The sequence below is a fragment of the Crocodylus siamensis genome, chromosome 4 (genome assembly GCF_052110815.1).
Source record: "Crocodylus siamensis isolate JL-2025a chromosome 4, ASM5211081v1, whole genome shotgun sequence".
Taxonomy (NCBI): Eukaryota; Metazoa; Chordata; order Crocodylia; family Crocodylidae; genus Crocodylus; species Crocodylus siamensis.
In genome coordinates, this window is record NC_143398.1 from 80,446,646 (window position 1) to 80,464,561 (window position 17,916).

The following is a 17,916-nucleotide window of genomic DNA, read 5'->3' on the forward strand; positions in this document are numbered from 1 at the left end:
CCCAGCTTGGCCACATCATTAATGACCTCAAACCCCTCCTGGAAAATGATGGTCAAGGTAACCATGGGGGACAAAACTATTCTTACAGACAAGCTCCCAATCTCAAACAGCATCTCTCCAGGCATAAGCTACCTAATTCCTATTCTTCTTGACGTAGCAGGCCTTTCATTATACCCAGATGCCAGTTGTACACCCTTGTCAACATAGACCATATCACCACTGGACCCAATAAGACTGATTTAAACATCCAAGATTTTAAGATCCAAGAATGAATGGACACTAAGCTGACATCAAGCCCAGAAGTGGACACTTTGGCCTCCCAAGACATTGCATCACTGACCTCCGAGTAGCTGTTCTGAAACAATGAAATTTTAAAAACGGACCTGATTGCAAAATTGCACAACATGAAATCATCCCCAGACTGGATTATGTTAAGCAAGTTTTAAATGGGGATTAGAAATTTTAATTTCATTACGTGGATTTTTTTTTTTTTTTACATACATACACATTTATTGTTCTCTCCAACACCTTTTGCCTCTTCAGCACTATGCTCTCGCCCCATTTTTCTATTCCCTTCAGTATATTTTATATTCAAATCATTACTTCTATTTGATAACCTGCTTTTTGCATGCCCTTTAATAGGATGTGATAAAGTGAGCTGTGGCTCACAAAAATGTATGCCTCTCTGATTCAGTTAGTCTGTAAGTAGGGTGACCGTATGTTCTAGGTTGGTGAGGATAGTCCAAGTTTCCATAGGTGGGTCTCAGCCAGTTGGTTAAAAGTCCCAGGCTGGACTCTGGAGGGGAGATGGAGTTGCATGGTACACCAGGCAGGCAATGCTGCTGCTGTGTGCAAGCAAAGCAGGTGGACATATGGTTGCCCTATCTATAAGGTACACTTCTACCTTGGCTTCTTCCTGAAGAAAGGTTAGGTTACTGCAGCACAACCTGAGTAGCCAAGAAAAGAAGCATCTCTATATCACAGCTCCCTCTGAGATAATCAACATGTACAACCCCTTGGTTTCTGATTGTACTTTGTTGATGATCTCTACAAACAATAAATGCATGCTCTTTTTTCATAAAATTACCAGTACTGGCCAGTACATTGGGGAAGATACAAAGCTAAGGATTTTCCCATTCTGTGCTCCTTCTAGAGGTGGGAGAGTGAGTAAGTTTTCTTTTTAAAACTGGGCAGGAGAAACAGGCATTTGTTGAAGAACTGTGCAACCAACTAGTAAAGACTGATGTAAACTCCACTAACATTGGGGGAAAATTAGGCATCCTTTAGAGAGACTGTCTACTCAGTTACATCCTATACTGTCAGTCTCATGATATGTAAACATTAAGATTAGCTTGATGAAAACATTACTGACACAGGGAGACTACTGAATGGGAAACATCAGCTCCATAAGGCCTGCTTAGAAGACAGCACTTCAACATCAATGAACCCAGCCTTCAATAACACCAAGAAGTTTGTCCAATGCAAACTCAGAGAGATGCAAAACCCATGGCTAAACAGCAATGCAGATGAGATTCAGTCCTATGCAGACAGGAATGATATGAAGAATCTCTATGATACTCTGAGGACAATCTATAGGCCATGTCATCAGGAACATCTCTAATATTGAATGCTGATGGCACCACACTGCTCACGGATAAAGGAAAGATACTGTAGAGATGGGCAGAACACTTCAACAATATCCTTAATCAACAATCATCTGTTAGTGAGGAGGCAATTGATTGACTGCCCCAGGTAGGCATTAATATCTTTCATTGATCCTCCAGTGCTGATGAAGACTGTGAAAGCAATTAACCTGCTGTCAAATGATAAAGTACCTGGAGCAGATGGTATACCAGTAGAGATCTACAAGCCTGGACGTTTGAATGAGGCTTTGAAACTGACTGAACTGTTCCAGTCAATGTGGAGTCAAGGTACCATAAGTACACGGATGCATCCATCATCCACTTGTACAAGTTGAAAGGCAATAGACAAACCTGTGACAACCATAAGGACATCTTCTTGCTGTCAATAGCCAGTAAAATCCTCACCAGTATTCTGTTGAATCACCTCATACAACACATTGAACAAGGGCTCTTGCCTAAGAGTTAGTGTGGTTTCAGGAAAGGATGCAGGGCCATAAATATAGGCAGACAAGGTTTTTTGGGTGAATCTGATATCTTTTGTTAGACCAACTTAAATAGTTGGAAAAAAAATTTAAGCAAGCTTTTGGATTCAAAAACCCTTCATCAGGCTGAGGAAGTTTCAGCAGTTGGTGTGTGCTCTTCCTGAATGGCATGAAAAGTAAAGAAGCCAGAGTCTTCAGGGTCCAGTATCTACACAGTCTCATAGAATGAACTATTTTGGAAGATTCCTTCCCTTAAGTTTGATCCTCAGGATTCCTGAGCATCTTAATCTCCCACAGGTACCTCTGGATAAGATTGCTAGTCTCTAGGATCATGCTTCTTAGGACCCCACACCTTTTTTTGAAGATGGGAAGTACCCTCCAGGCAGTGGACAAGTTCCCCTATCTCAGGAGTACACTGTCATGTGCAGTTCACATTGATGATGAAACCAATGACAGAATTACTAAAGCAAACATGGCCTTTGGCAGGCTATGTACAAATGTGCGGGAGTGCAGAAGCATCAGTCAGCATACAAAACTGAAGATCTACAAAACCATTGTGTTGTTAATTCTGATGTACACATGAAAAACCTGGATGGTGTATAGATGTCATCCTATGAAGCTGAACCGCTTTCAAATGGGCTGTCTAAGGAAATGCATGAGGATCAGATGGCAAGACAAAGTCTAAGACACTGAGCTTTGTACATGGAGAGGCATTTCAAGAATCCACACTGTTGGTGAAATCACAGATGAGAGGGACAGGCAATGTCACCAGGATGTCAGATGAGTGACTGCCAAAGAAGATCTTTTATGGTGAACTAAAGGAAGGAAAGCACTCTCATCAGGGAGGTCAAAAGAAACACTTCAAGGACTCCCTCAAGTCATCCTTGAAACATTTCAACATTGACCTGAAGTCTTGGGAAGATTTTTCCACTTTGCGAAACCTCACTCATACTGGAACTACCATCTATCAGTGGAAGAGAACTGCTGAGACAGAGAAGTGCAAACAGTATAAATCTTGCAACAGCAGCACGTCAGCTGTTGATCAAGCAATCCAAAGTGGCAAGTGGCATATTTTGCTCAGTGTGTGCCATAGACAGTTCAAAGCACAAATGGGCCTGATCAGCCATTCACATCTTCTCAGAAAGCAAACCAATCAGTGATGCCATGGTCATCTTGAAATTCAAAGGACAAATGAAAACAACAACAGCTGGGCCTGACTTTCCTGCCTTTGCTTCAAAGCCACTTTAGCTGCATTTTACTGCAGCTGTTATCTGGGAAAAATGACAAAAATATTTTGTCTGGCCTTCTGCAATCTGGGGAGCTTCCAATTTGGACCAAAAAAATAAAATAAAAAGCAAAACCCTAAAATTTCTGATGGATCAGAAACCCTAGATTTAAGATAGTACTATAATCAATACAGCTTTTTATTATACGGTAAATTGGGGCATCTTTTCAAATTAATGGAATAAAACTTTCCACTGGCATTCTACACTCTCCATTTACCTTTATTGATATCACATAAATTAATCCACTATAATTTGTTGATTAGGCCATTTTTTTTTAAAAAAGCAGACTAAATTATATGCCTGTAAATACATGGGCAAAAATAACTATAGATGTAAATAATAACATTTAAATACCTAAGCATCTAATTTAACCTGAAATTCAGTAGCTAGTCAAGTACATCCAGTCACTGAGCTCCATTTACTGGTGTCCACAAAACTGCCTGCAGGTGAAAAATTAGATTCTGGGTTGTGGCCCTTTTAGGATGGTGGTCTTTAGTGTAATTTCAGTCTCAATGTGTAGTTGCAGCACATATTGTAATAAAGGAATAGAATTCCTCTATATGATGTGAATACATAACATCACAAGACAGATTTCATACCATTGTTCCAGAATAACAAGTGTGTCTTTAAATGCCTATTGATTGGAAAGTACTTATTTACATTCAATCAGCAGAAGCTACTTAGGTGTCTCAGCATTTTTTCATATTACCATAATAGTCTGCACCCTAGAATAAGCCTACAAGACTTAACCGGTCATTGCAGTTTAAATAAGAAATGAGAAATTGAAGCATTTTAAACACTAAAATGTATTTGTTTGCCTAAAGAGAACATGACTGGCAACATGACTGATTTAATAAATTCACAAATTTTCAGGCAATCCTGATTTTGGACACCTTTAACATTCTAAAATTTATTTGCAATCATTTTTCAAGGGATTTTCCACTCCAATTACAAAACTTCTTTTCTTTTCTTTCTTCTTTTTTTTTTTTTTTTTAGAGGCCCAGAGAACATCATCACCAAAAATATCCAGGTCTAACTCTCCCCGCTTTCTTCTCTACAAACAAGAATGTGCTAGCTTTACAATTTTAGCTTTGCAGCTATTGTTACTGGTAAACATACTCTTGAAGCAGCTGGGGAAATGCTTGCACATAAGTTCTATTGAAGGAAGTGCATGAGAGTGTAATAACAAAAAATAAATACAAATAAAACAAGGTAACCTCATTAAAAATATGAATTATTTACTCACTTTAACATATAGCTTTTGAAGTATCACCCTGATAGAACTTTATGACCAAAGCATGAATTCACCCAAACAAGTGTTTTAAATTAAAACGTAAAATTATTTAATTACCTGAGTACTTTACTCCTTTTCTTCTCCTGTTAATATGGCATGTACTCAAATCTTAGACAACCCTGAATTTAAGATGACCCTACCAAAATTAGTTTCTATACATGGAACATTTATAAAGTTGTTATAATTTTCCATGTATAGAATCTAATTATTGGAGGGCCATTTTTAATCCATCCCCCCACCCTCCTACCTCCACTACTGCAAGGAGGCAGGCAGTAGGGAAGCAGATAGTGTGAGCAGTTTTGATAGAGGGATTTCCTTCTTTTTTTTAAACAATTTTATCCTTTTTGATACATTTTTGCTTGTCCCCTGCTTGTGCCTGCCCCACCAAAGTCTTGGATCCCACTCATCCCTGGCCTCTGCTTCTCACCTCCCACCCTTACTTTTGCTCCATGCTGGCAGGCTCTGTCCCTGTTGTAGCCTAGGGCATGGACCACAGCCCCAGCCCAGCTCTCATAAGAGCTGTGCAGGTTGCATGCTTCTGCTAAAAGGCTGAGCTGTGTTCTGTGCCCAAACGGCAGTGTATACCAGCCTGTTGGCAGTGAGGGGGGAGGTAGAGGGGCAGACAGGAGAGCAGGGGGTGTATAGCAGGAGGATATGGCGAAGATGCTGCAGTGGAGAGATGGCAAGGTACAGAGGTGGTGGGTGGTAGGTAGCAGCTGTGGCTATGGTCCTGACCTCAGTTAGGGGCTAGGGTGTGGGCCACAGCAACAGCTTGCCACCCCAAGCCTCATACTTGATTCTAAGACCAGGAACTACCCCCTGCCCCATGGCGGGGGGGGGACAGGACCTCATCTTATAATTAAGTAAATATGGTATATTGTTCACAAACCAATACCAATTTCTATAAATGTAGAAATATAAGTGTAGATCAGATAGATTGTTCAAAATGTTTTAACCATTAGGCATTTTTTTTTTTGCAAAATGTTCTCTGCTCAGTAGTTGTAGATGTGTACTCTGTTCCCCTAAGTCATACAGTATTGACAATGCGGTCTGAGTGGGTGACAAATTTATATTTACAGCAACAAATAGGAATGCAAAATGGTAAATAATCATAGATAAATTAATCTATTTGCTCATTTGCAAATATTGGTATTCCTGTGAAGCTACTTCTCAGAAAAAGAAAAACCTGTCAATATCAATTTATCAATTATTAAATCTGACTGAAATTCAAAATCTCTTTCATAAGAAATTTCAATATGAGTTTTTCTCCTAAATTCTCCCATGTAAAATTTCAGCTTTCCATTGGTAAATAATTCCAACAGAAAACAATTGGCTAATTCTACTAACTAGGGACACAAAACTATAATATCTAATAGCTATGGTAAATGGTTTTGAAGAATGCTATTTTGAAGAATTTAACCACCTTCTTTTAATATAAATTGCCACAGATTGTATCACTGTAGTTGTAATAAACCATTACTGCTTACTTTCTATTATCAAAATAATAACCAAACATTTTATGCTGCCATGGATATGGAAAGAAGAGATTTACTAGTTGTCTAAAAGTTTAGTATTACTAGATTTTTTCCTTCCTTATTATTTTATTAATTGACTACTGTTCTCTGTAAAAAAAATATATCTATAAGCTGTTTTTCTACCTTATGCTACTTAACTCATTGAATGTAACAATAGCTACATTAATATCAACTTTAGATTTAACAAAAGTATAAATGTTACAGAGGTTATTTATTAACAAGAAAGCAAAATACCTCAGATGAGTTGGATCTTGCAAAGAAAATTAGAACAAATTATATAAAAGGTTCCTTGGTCATAAAATAAGGGAACTAGAAGAAAAGGAGAGATACTATGCACTAAAAATGGGAGGGAAATCAAGGATAATCACATTCTGTCCCCAATTCTGATTGAACAATTTTCCTCAGTATTCTCTAAGCATGAAGATGTAAATAAGGATAATGTTATGATGCCAAATGTCAATAGAGAAACAACCATTGAAATTACCATAAAAAAAAAAATTAAGTTTGCTTGCTGCAACAAAATCAAGGTCTTACAACAGATACGGAAGGAAAAATTACTAATGGTGCTCCTAAAATATCTATTGGAGACCCATGATATCCAACAGTTTAATTTAAGACCCAGATGCAAGAATTAGCTGTATGCTTATGATATTTGCAAATGTCACAAAGCTGGGAACGCTACAGAAATGAAAGCGTATTGGACTGTTGTACTGGAAATATTATACCACCTTGTGGAGTATATCAGTATAAAATAGTATAAAGTTTAACAGTACGAAGTACAAAAATATATACTGACAGATCAGGAATTTTTTTTTATAAGAGGCATAGACTGGATCCAATGAATAGGGCCTTACTGAATTAATGGTGGAAGTGGGCTGTGTGGCAGCTCCTTTAATCTCCAGTTTCTCTTCCCTGCCCCACCCCGCACCCTTCCCATTGTTGATTGGCTTAGGGGAGCCTCTGGTGGCCCTGATGCTTGGTTCTTACTGGCCAGAAGGCAAAAATTGTGCCATATAATAAAACAGTCTCTTTTACCTTCCTGTCAATCAGGAGTGAGCGGCTGGGCCCCTCCACCAGTTGGCAAGTGGGAAAGGCACAGGGGAACCTGCAAGACTAAAGAAGTTGCTGTATAGCTCACTTCTGCCACAAATTCTATAGGTCCCTACCAATGGAAAAACAGATAGGGTCAACTATAGGATGTCCATGAACGGTCATGTTGATGCACTTGTGAAAAAGACTAATTCAAGTTTGGGTATATTAATTTAATTATTTTAAAAGGAAAAAAGGAAAAAAAACCATAGCAGAAGTATTAGTATCACTGTACAATTGGTAAACCTCCATTTACATTACCATATAAAGTCCTGGTTAGCAATGTTAAAATGTGAATGATACAAACAATTCCTCTCTGATGCAAAGCGTACACTACTCCCACTTCCTTGGCATATGTTGCAACTGTATTAAACAATGAACTACTGAAGAGTATGCAAAATGTGTGGGGGTAACAATGCTTGCTGTTCAGCTTACGCTGAAGACTTTTTATTTGTGCAGCACAGAGAACAGTTGCTTTCAGACCTTGTAAGCTGCCTCATCAACAACCGTCATCCAACTATCAGGTTTACTTACAATTCTCCTATCAAGGGATTAATTTCCTTGACATAAAGTTTAGCTCTAGTGGGTAAATATTGGAGTTCTGATCTACTAAAGACAAAAAACAGACAAACTATGGCTGTAGTGAAAAAAAAAATCAATGAATAGCATTTTAGAAAAAGACTTTAATGAACCCACTGGATACATTGTTCTTTAATGGGATGCAAAGTAAGCTTTTAATTCCACTTCAACAGCTACCTCTATACAGAAGTCTTCAGCATAACACACAAGACAAAATGGCCTTGATTCAGTTCCTCTAAAGAAAGGATGGAAATAAGCAATACATTGCACCATCTGGAGCCTTTTAAAGTAGACCAGTGAAAAACGAGGCATTGTTAGTATGCAGGTACCTGTTGTCTGGACTTCTGCTGACGGTAAACACTTTCTATTTTGCTAGTAGGTTATAGGAGTCCTCTGAAATAATATCCATGGCCTCCCCCAGCCTTGAATATTGAACAAGATATGCCAAAGTGCCTAAGGGCCAGATTTTCTGGGGTACTAAATTGCCGAAGGATAAAGATTGGCACTCACTGGGATTTCCAAAAATGCCTAAGCACATTGAGTAAGCTTTTATAAATTCCCAAGAATGCCTGTGTAGGTCTTTAAACACCCAGCACCAAATCCTAGATCTGAGCAATATATCAGTTTTATTAACTTTCTATGAAAGTTTAAGACTGGACTTAGGGCATAAAATAGGACGCAAGTAGATTTTGGGCACCTAAGTCCAAAACCGCAATCTAAAAAACCTTATTCAGTGTGTGCCTGTCCAAGGAGGTGTCTAAACATCTGAGCTAATTTCTTTTACTGAACGTTCCCTAGACAGACCCTGGGCAGAACAATACCTACATTCTTAAAGACATTTATGCATAGCACAAAAAAGGATCATAGGAAAGTTGGGCTGGAAGGGACCTCACAAGGTTATCTAGTCCAGACCCCTGCTCAAATCATCCCTCACTAAACCTAGCCAAGTGCCTGTCTAACCTGCTTATGAAAACTTCCAAAGATTCCACAGTTTCTCTAGGTAGCCTGTTCCAACGTTTGACCACTGGCATAGTCAGAAAATTTCTCCTAACCTTCACCCTAAATTTCTCCTGCTGTAGCTTGAGGCCATTTCTCCTACTCCCTACAGCCACAGAGAAAAGTCCATCTCCATCCTCTCTTAATCAGCCTTCAGGTTTTTGAAGACTGTTATCAAATCCCCCATCAGGCTTTTCTTCTCATGATGCCCCAGATGAGAACCACTGGTATAGACATCCATCGAGAAGGCCCAGTTCAGTAGGCAGACTCACAGCATCCTTAACACATACTACAGCACGGAGTTTAGCCTAAAACAAAATGGACATAATCACTTTAATTAAAAAAAAAAGACAGCTAGAGGAGGAAAAGATGATGCCTGCCTTGCATGTAAGAAACTTGTATTAAAAGCACTTCCCTCAAAAGCAGGTAACCTGAGGTGTAGGCCCTTTTCAGGTGCAGGGATTCAAATTCAGATCTCTTTGTTCCTAATCACTAGGACAGAGGCTAGAAAGAGCAGGAGTATCCTTTTTGTAGCAAAAAAGCCAAGATCCAACATGCCAGAAGGAGAGTAATCATGGAGGGATTCTGCAGCTTGAAGGCTGGCTTTCACTCTGAAAGGATTTTTCCCCATTTGAAAGCAGTCCTCCTTGTTTAGGATTATTACTGTTTTATTTATCCAATGACTTTCATATAAAATGTATGAATAGTAATGGGAACAAGGAGTTAAGTACCATAATGACCTTGTTTTCCATTGCAATCATGTTTCCTTTGGCTCTTATCCTGATTCTAACACAAGAAAACTTAGATTCTTTTCTGCACAGTAAAATGGCTTCAGCAGAAGGGATGGAAAATACCTTCATCCCTAGGAAGGTAGGAGTTCAAATAGGACCTCAGCCTTTCACAACATGTATGAGAGTGGTGGTATCAGAAATGATTGCTGTACAGTAGTGGTGCTGACAAGTGGTGATGACTATTAATAGGCTACTGATCAAATGGAAAGCGTGGTACAAACTCCTATCAGCTACCACCATCCTGACATTTTGCCTTTTTACCTCTGAATACCTTTATAGCCAGGTTTTGCGATCAAATGTCTCTTGTGACTGATACATTCCTCTGCCATTGCACATACAAATGTAGTTACAGTCAGAGTAGGGGAACATTTTTCAAATAAATAAATATTTATTTATTTTAAAATCTCCCTTGAGCTTTTAACAAAACTTAAACAAATCATAGTATGCTGAGCTTTGTAAAAATCAATCTTAATTCTATTCCCTGCCTGTGATCCCTGGGATTGTTAGGGACAACAAATACCCCGATTGAACAAGAAAATCTGTTCTTGCACTATTTTCAGCCTAATCTAGACCAAAGCAGTTCAAAATATTCATATAAATTTATTCTAGGAACAAAACAAATCCTAAAAGCCTTTTAGGTTTAGCCCATCACTAATGGAACAGAATTTTATATTGTATTCCACATGGAATACAATATAAAACATCTTCAGATAAAATGTAACAGTAGAGAATTTCCCAAATATTAAGAAGGTTAAGAAAATAGAAAAAAAATAACCTACTTTCTCAGGCAGCCACAGTTTTTAGAGACACCATACTAGACACATTTTTTTTCTTCCATGAAATATTCACAGGTCACAAAAACTCATTCAAATCTACTGTACATCATGGTAAAATGAAACTTAAAATAATATTTATGCATTTTTTCCTTTTATTTAATTTTTCAAAGCCTGCAGAATAATATACCATAAAGTCATTCAAGAGGCACAATATTACAAAAATACATTCCATTTTCTTCCACAGTAAAATACCAGAACGAAGGGAATCAAACAAGTTCAGGGATTTTGCCATGGGAAATATAACCCATACTGAACCTGTTTACTTGATTCTAGAGATGTAGAAACTGAGGGATCAGTACCTTCATAACATTTTGCTGCCACCTATTTAATCTCACATTGTTTTTGAAATGTATCAAATTATACCTTTTTTGGATCAGCAAAATGGATGTAGATGGCTACATCTCAAAAATACCAGTAAGGACTCAAAATATACATGCTTATTTAAATGGAAAATGAATCAAGTACATTATTTGAACCAGTGTATATACTCATCTAAAATAGGGGCATGATTCACTATTTCAACACTTAGTAATGGAATTACACAAGTGAAAAGCTGCAGTAATGCAAAGGTGATTCAGGTCATTTCACAGTTTACAGTTTTTCCATAACTGCACAAGCTTAAACTGTTACACTGAAGTGCTACATATTTGATCTCCCACTGGGAAATGATTGCTGCACAACACTTGAAACTGAGCCACTTAGATTGGTAAATATGGATACAGCAGCCTAACTTTTAGGCATCTTTTTTTGATAATTATGGCCTATATATTAAAACTACTATGCAAGTAAGGAAACCGTTGGCATTAGGCTTTTAGCTGTGTTCCATTGCTGTTAGCAATCTAATTCTCCAATCTTTGATTAATAGAGAAAACTGTATCCGTAAGAGCTCCATGATGTCATAAAGAGTTATAATGTCCAATAAACCATAAACAGTGGGAACAAAAGAAGTCTTGTAAAAATCCCCCAAAATAAAGATGAAAGCTAAACAAAAGAATATCCTGTTGGCAAGAGACACTCTATAATGAAAAAAAGGCATAATTGTTAACAGAATGATTTTCTCAGTTTCCCCAAATAATTCTACATAACATTTATCTATAGCCTTAAGCATACTGTAGAAACATGACGTAATTTGTTAATGAATCATAAGGTGATTACCTCAGTGGTGGGGAAACAGTGTCAATGTTATAAGTTGCAACAGAAATTTGGATAGGCCCAAATTTATGGCAGACAGGTGATGACCAAAGGTCTATTGTTATAGCAAATCATTTTATAGCTTGCAAATTATTTAAAAAAATTTAAACATGAAGTACATTAAATATATTATACCAGTATATCCTTACAGAAGGTGACATCTGCAAAGCACTTAAAGAGTGCCCAGTAGCATGACAATCTGAACCCTCATTTCATGAGGGTTCAGACAAAGGTGCTCCAAAGTGGAGTGCCTTCATGAACTTCTGTCAGCACATGCTGGGAGCAGGTCTGGGTTGATGCAGCCCAGCCCTGCTCCTGGGGTCATTTTAGAATGGGAGAGTGACATGGGAAGGAAGGGAGTTCTGTCTGGGGTTTGCCCACCTTGTGCTAGAGGGTGGAGTGGGTAGATTGGAGCCCCCCTGGGGTGTGGGAGGGCTCCAATCCACCTGCCCATCCTTCAGAACAGTCTAGACAAACCCCAGACTGAGCTCCCTCCCTTGTCCCCCTCCCATTCTGAATACAGCAGTGAATCTGGAAGGGTGGAAGGGGCTAGGGGAGAGTAGATGCACACATGCAGCCACTCCAAACTGGAGTTCAACCCCCAATCTGCTGGACTAAACAGTGAACTTCTGTTGGGTCTGGGGGAATGCTGTAACTCATGGCTCTTCCTGTGAAGCACCATGAGTTACAGCAGGAAGCTGTCAGCCCCTACAGAGGCATATTATCAACATGAATACCCAGAGAGTCCCTATGAGCTAGACTGCCCCTTAAGACTCAGCCTTGGGTAAGATACAGTGTACAGCTGGCAGGAAGGAATTGTGATAGATTCACAACCTTTACCATGTTTTCCTTTTGCTTTGGGGTGGTAATAACTTACTGCAGGATGGAAATTATTTCCACAGTCACCTCTGACTAGCTTTTCTATCCATTAGGTGATGAGGTAGGAGAAGGAAGAAAAAGGTTTGCTCGTTTGTCTCACTCCAGTCTACTTTGTCCAGGACGGAATATTGAGGGGGTGACAATAAGTGCCATAGCTCAATGTGCAATATGGGTAGACCAAGCAGCATATTATACTTTCCTGAATGAGTAAAGCAAAGCCTAAAACATATTATAATGCTGAAATCAAATTAACTATTTTTTTCTGAAGATATCTGGATTCTCCAGTAGAGAAAGAAGAAGGTGACAAACCCCTTGCAAATCCACCCTCAATTTATTTTTTTTGGAAGTTAATAATTTTTCTCCCTAAGCCACTAGAACTGCTCTTTCAATCATATTGTTTGACCTATCACCAGCTTTTTTTTTCAGTGGCAAAACTGAACAGCTATACTTGAACCAAAACGATATGCCATTGGAGGAAACAGTGTCAGAGCTCCACGGTTGGTTGTAACTTTTTTAAGCTTGTACACTTCAACGTTGTACTTTATACACATTTATATTACTGAGAAAAATATTAAAACAAGAAATCTGGTTTTATGAAACAAATTGTGCATCTCTCTTTCATTAATAGACTCTTCTTAGGGCCAACCCTCAAGCATGTTCCAGGTACTAATGCATATGATTTTTTAAAATGGTCAACAAATAGGTTGGAATGGCAAAATTAGAGATGCTACAAACCCACTGCACTCTCACTACTTGAAGAGAATACTTGCATTTGACTTTGTCTCCCCCATGGCTTCTTAACTGACTCATTTTAAATTACATTGTGTTTTTTCAAGGAGAGATGTCTGACAGAGAATATCAATGTATACCACTTAGTCACAGAGAACCCCCCTCCCCGCAACATGAAATGAAATATTGCAGACTGAAACATATTTTAACATATTAAAAAAACATTGTGTAAGATACTTGCAGCTATAAATCTTGGGCATATTGGAAATTATCCATTTTTTAAAAATAGTGCCACAAAGGGATTACTTTTTGCATTTGTGCTAGGTACCAGTTAAAGCAACAGTGAAAGAATGGAAATAATTTCTAAAGTGTGACCGTCTCTCCAATCTTCCATAGATGGGTCTGTGACAAGAATATGAGCTTCTGCTGCATCCCTAGCCCCATCCTCTAAAAAGACAAAGTCAGCATAGATGTTGCACTATTGGTTCCATATAGACGCTATTCCCAGAGAAATGGGAGAAGTAGGAGGGAAAGGTATTCCTGGGGCCACCCAATGGACTTTCTATCTGTATTTACAGTGAAGACACAACTGAACCCTCATTCAAATGTTTTCTCTTTCTAGGAGAATAACCTGATGTACTACTTCTGATATACTAAAAAAAAAAAGACAAAGAAGAAAAAAAAGTGTAAGAACACATGCTAAAAGGATTCAGTAGCTGACCCTTCCAGGATTTATTTAACAGAATTTATACCAAAGGATCAAAAAAATAAAAAAGGTAAGAAGTGTTAATCTTACTTTGATAATCATCCAGTGTCCCAATCGTTTTGATGCCATTTTGGTATCTGAAAAGAAAAGAAAACTAGACTACTATTCAACATTACAGGAAGACCCTGATGTCCTTGTATGCCTCAGAGCAGAGGCCATTCTGTTGGTCTCCTATGAGCAGCTATTTGCTAAGAGGATTTCTTTTAGATGTGCTCACTCTCTCAATACAATAGAGAAGTCTGAATTTGATTCTTGCTAGGATAGACTGATTTAAATTTAGGACTTTTATAGCAATATAGCTGCTGAGGTATCTGCGTATGCTGACCTGCCTTCTAGGCATGTCAGTATAATATCTTGCCTGGAAGGCAGACATGTTGACTACTGATTCTTTGGGAAGTCAAAGAGTGTATTTTATATGATTCCAAGGGCCATCCTTATTGATAACTTGCCTCCAGGACTGGTTTATACAATTATCTGCCTGGAAGGTACCTAAACATTGACCTGCTTTCTGTGCAGAAATGAATATAGTTTAACCTTTCTTTAAGTACCCAGGAAAAGAAGAATTAAAATAGATTTTCATTGGTTGGTAATTGGCTTTTAACTAACTATGAGACATAAGGTTAAACTGTTTCACAGATCATTGGATTGTCTCTGAGAGGTTGTTTTTTTAAAGTTTCCACTATTGTTATAAGGTCAAGAGATATTATGACACAAGACAAGCTTTCTGGATTAGAGGTATGTATACTTCTAATGCATATATGAAACCACTTCCTACAGGGTAGCAGAAATTCCACACTAAAAGGGAAAAAAAAATCTCTGCATTTTGTTCCTAAAGCTTAATGCTACCATCAAAATCTGGTGTAGTGAAGAATGACGTATTCAGTGAATTTCAGAGATATTCCAACCTTTCTAGGGGATTTACTCATATAATTTCTTTTCAAATAGCCTCACAGCATTAATGTATCTCCTCTGGACCACATTGAAAGCCTCAACCCCTGTCTCTTTGTCTTTTTGTGCATTGTTTGAGTGAAATATTGGATCCAGTGAACTTAATGGTGAGTTCCCATTAACTTCACAGGGTCTGTGCTACAGATTGTACTGAGCCTACTCTGAGAGTCCCAAAGGAAAGAAAACACAGCAATATCCATTTTTCAGAATTAGAGAAAGGTAAATTCACAACACTTAAACTTCAATCAATCTGAAAAATAAACTCAGCAGGAGTTCTGGTATATTTTGTTCTTCTATCAGGAAACACATGCAAATGTGTTTTTAATAAAAATAATGCTTGTGTCTATTAATATAGTAGGAATGTATTGCCAGCCTTATTATCTATCAAGCACAAGCTTACATTTCTGTGTAGCTGAGACCAGGCTAGGCAGAATGCTCTTGTCCCCCAAACCTCCTTAATACTTGCATAAACTTACTTTTGTCCCATCTCTGCCATTGCAACAAAGATATAAATAACTGCCCAACAGATAACCCTTTACCCCGTGAAGCCATCTATTGTGACAGAAACTGTAAACTTGTTGAAAGAATGAAGTTTCTTCTGCTTCAACAATCCTCTACCCTGCAAGTTACTGTAAATAAAAGCAGGGTAACATAGTTCCCTTGTCCTCCCACCATCAAATGGGAAAGAATTAAAAGAAGAATAATAGGAAAAAAATGTTTCACTCCTTTGGAGATTACATTCCTCCTTATAAAGTCATTTATATTCTACATGAACCAAGGATACTACTGAAACCTATTAATTCTGCTTTTTCTGCAGAATTGGCATAAAGTAGGAAGAAAGTTTCAGAAGGTGCATGTATATCAGAAGGCGTTACAAATGTACTGTATAATATTAGTAGCATTAAGCAGCTTTCACTAACGTTCAAAGCACACCCTTGGCTGTGAATTAATATTATCACCATCTTATCATGAATATACTTCTTTCTTCAAAGAGGACAATTCTGTATAAAAATTTAGAAATTATTTTCACTGATTTTTGTAAGTCTTTGAGAGACCCTTGGGTTACCAATTTAACTATTTTTCTCTATTGAGAAGAGATCCTCTTCTCTCAATGATAAGTTAAAGGGAAGGGGAAAAAGCATGCTAAGAACACTTACCACCTGGAAATCAGGTTTCAAAGGGGCAATACAAGACAACAGCCACTTGTCTTTGCCAGTTGAAAGGTCCAGCTATAAGACAATCATCATAGTTCCTATAAAAAGGTGATTTTAGAGTAATTTCAGTAGTAAGCAAGCTCTCAGAAAACAGGTTATGAAACAAATTTGGTGTCGTAATAACACCTAAAACACAATTTTGATATAAATCAAATGCTATATCTAAGCAGCACTGCATCACAAACATATTATGCAAATATTTATTCATCAGAAATTTCTCCATCAAAAATACGCTATTACAAGATACTACTTGTTTGTATAGATCTTGCAAGCTGTGGCTTACATCTTGATGCACATCCAGATTTTTGATACAATCCTAATGAAATATCATTTTTGGGGGAAAAAAATCAGGCATGCAGGTATTGATCTAAACATTTTTATTTAGAAAATTATGACTACTTAGCCACCCTAAGACTTGAATTTCAGAAATCACAATCATAAAATCAGAAGATCTAAGCTAACCCAGCACAACAGAAATATTTAGTGATAACCCGCATGAAAAACAGCAGTTTGGGTAGAGACTCCCATAGAATTAGAATATAATCAGAAATATTAAATTATTATTAAATACATGTCCCTGAAAAGTAATTATAGTATAGTCAGAGCATGTACCATGGCGCATAGTTTGGTATACTCAGAGCACAGAATTACCTTTCAGTTTAATTTGTCTCATTTTGTCTCACCCCTTAACAAGTTACTCAGGCTCCCTGTGCATAGTTTTTCTTATTATGCTCATTCTGCATAGGCAATGTGGACTCATTTTGAATTAGCCATTAGTTGCCACAAAATGCCATCCTTACTCAGTAGGTGACTGGAGAGGAACATAGGTAAAGCTTATCAATTTTCCTTTTTACAATCCTGCTCTCAGGTAGGGGCTCCTATATGATCAGATAAGACCAGGAAAACTACAGTTTTTTACCATGAATAGAGTATTTTAAATGATATTTTGATATGCTGTCATTAATCTGGTGTAGTGCCTGAATCCTTTCATGCTCAGTTTTGGACCGCTTTCTTTAAGGTACTTGGATAAAGAAAAACAATGTGCCTGTCATACTGGATTTTTACTTTAATTAGTGTTTATAAATTCAGCTGAAGGCAGAGAAGAGGTTTTTGAAAACCTAGAAATTTCCAGTAACTGACATGAATGAAACGTATTGTTCTTTTTCTTCCTATTTCACCTACGTTAATGAAACTGGTAATAGTTTAGGACCCCATGCCATTTTGCCATGTAGTTACAGCTTGTCCTTTCACAAAAGAAAATTAGAAGACTGCTGAGTGTTATAGATATTAATGGTTGCTAAAAAAGTATAATAAAAGGCTTTTTTTCTAAAGCACTGCTAAGCTTTTATGTCATTATTCAAGAATGACTAATGGATTCAAAGGAGAACAGTGCTGATCTCCAAGGAAGCAGTGATGAGCAGCAAGACAGAAGGACTGAAAGGAAGCAGTTTGTCATGTAGGGCCCTAATACCAGGGCTGTGTGTAATGAATGGCTTCAACTGAAGTGAAAGTGAAAAATTCTCTTGAATGTGATCAGGAAGCTTGTCACTCTGGAAGGGAGATACCTCAAATCCGTAAGGTTGAAGAGGTTGCTGGGCAATCCTGAAAAAAAAAAGATAAAACAAAAAGACAATGAAGTGCAGGTATACCCATGCTAA

General features: G+C 37.8%; 1 protein-coding gene across 4 annotated transcripts in view; it reads right to left on the reverse strand.

The window, feature by feature from the left end:
- Positions 1–17,916, reverse strand: part of MGAT4C (MGAT4 family member C) — a 698,999-nt gene that overhangs the window by 111,703 nt on the left and 569,380 nt on the right. For all 4 annotated transcript variants that reach the window (XM_090042642.1, XM_090042645.1, XM_090042643.1 and 1 more), the window contains 3 exons: positions 17,824–17,860; positions 16,202–16,296; positions 14,127–14,173 (listed from right to left, as the gene is read on the reverse strand). In XM_090042642.1, the coding sequence (XP_089898768.1) occupies positions 14,127–14,165 (39 nt within the window). In that variant the 5' untranslated portion in view covers positions 14,166–14,173; positions 16,202–16,296; positions 17,824–17,860. The remainder of the gene's footprint in view (positions 1–14,126; positions 14,174–16,201; positions 16,297–17,823; positions 17,861–17,916) is intronic.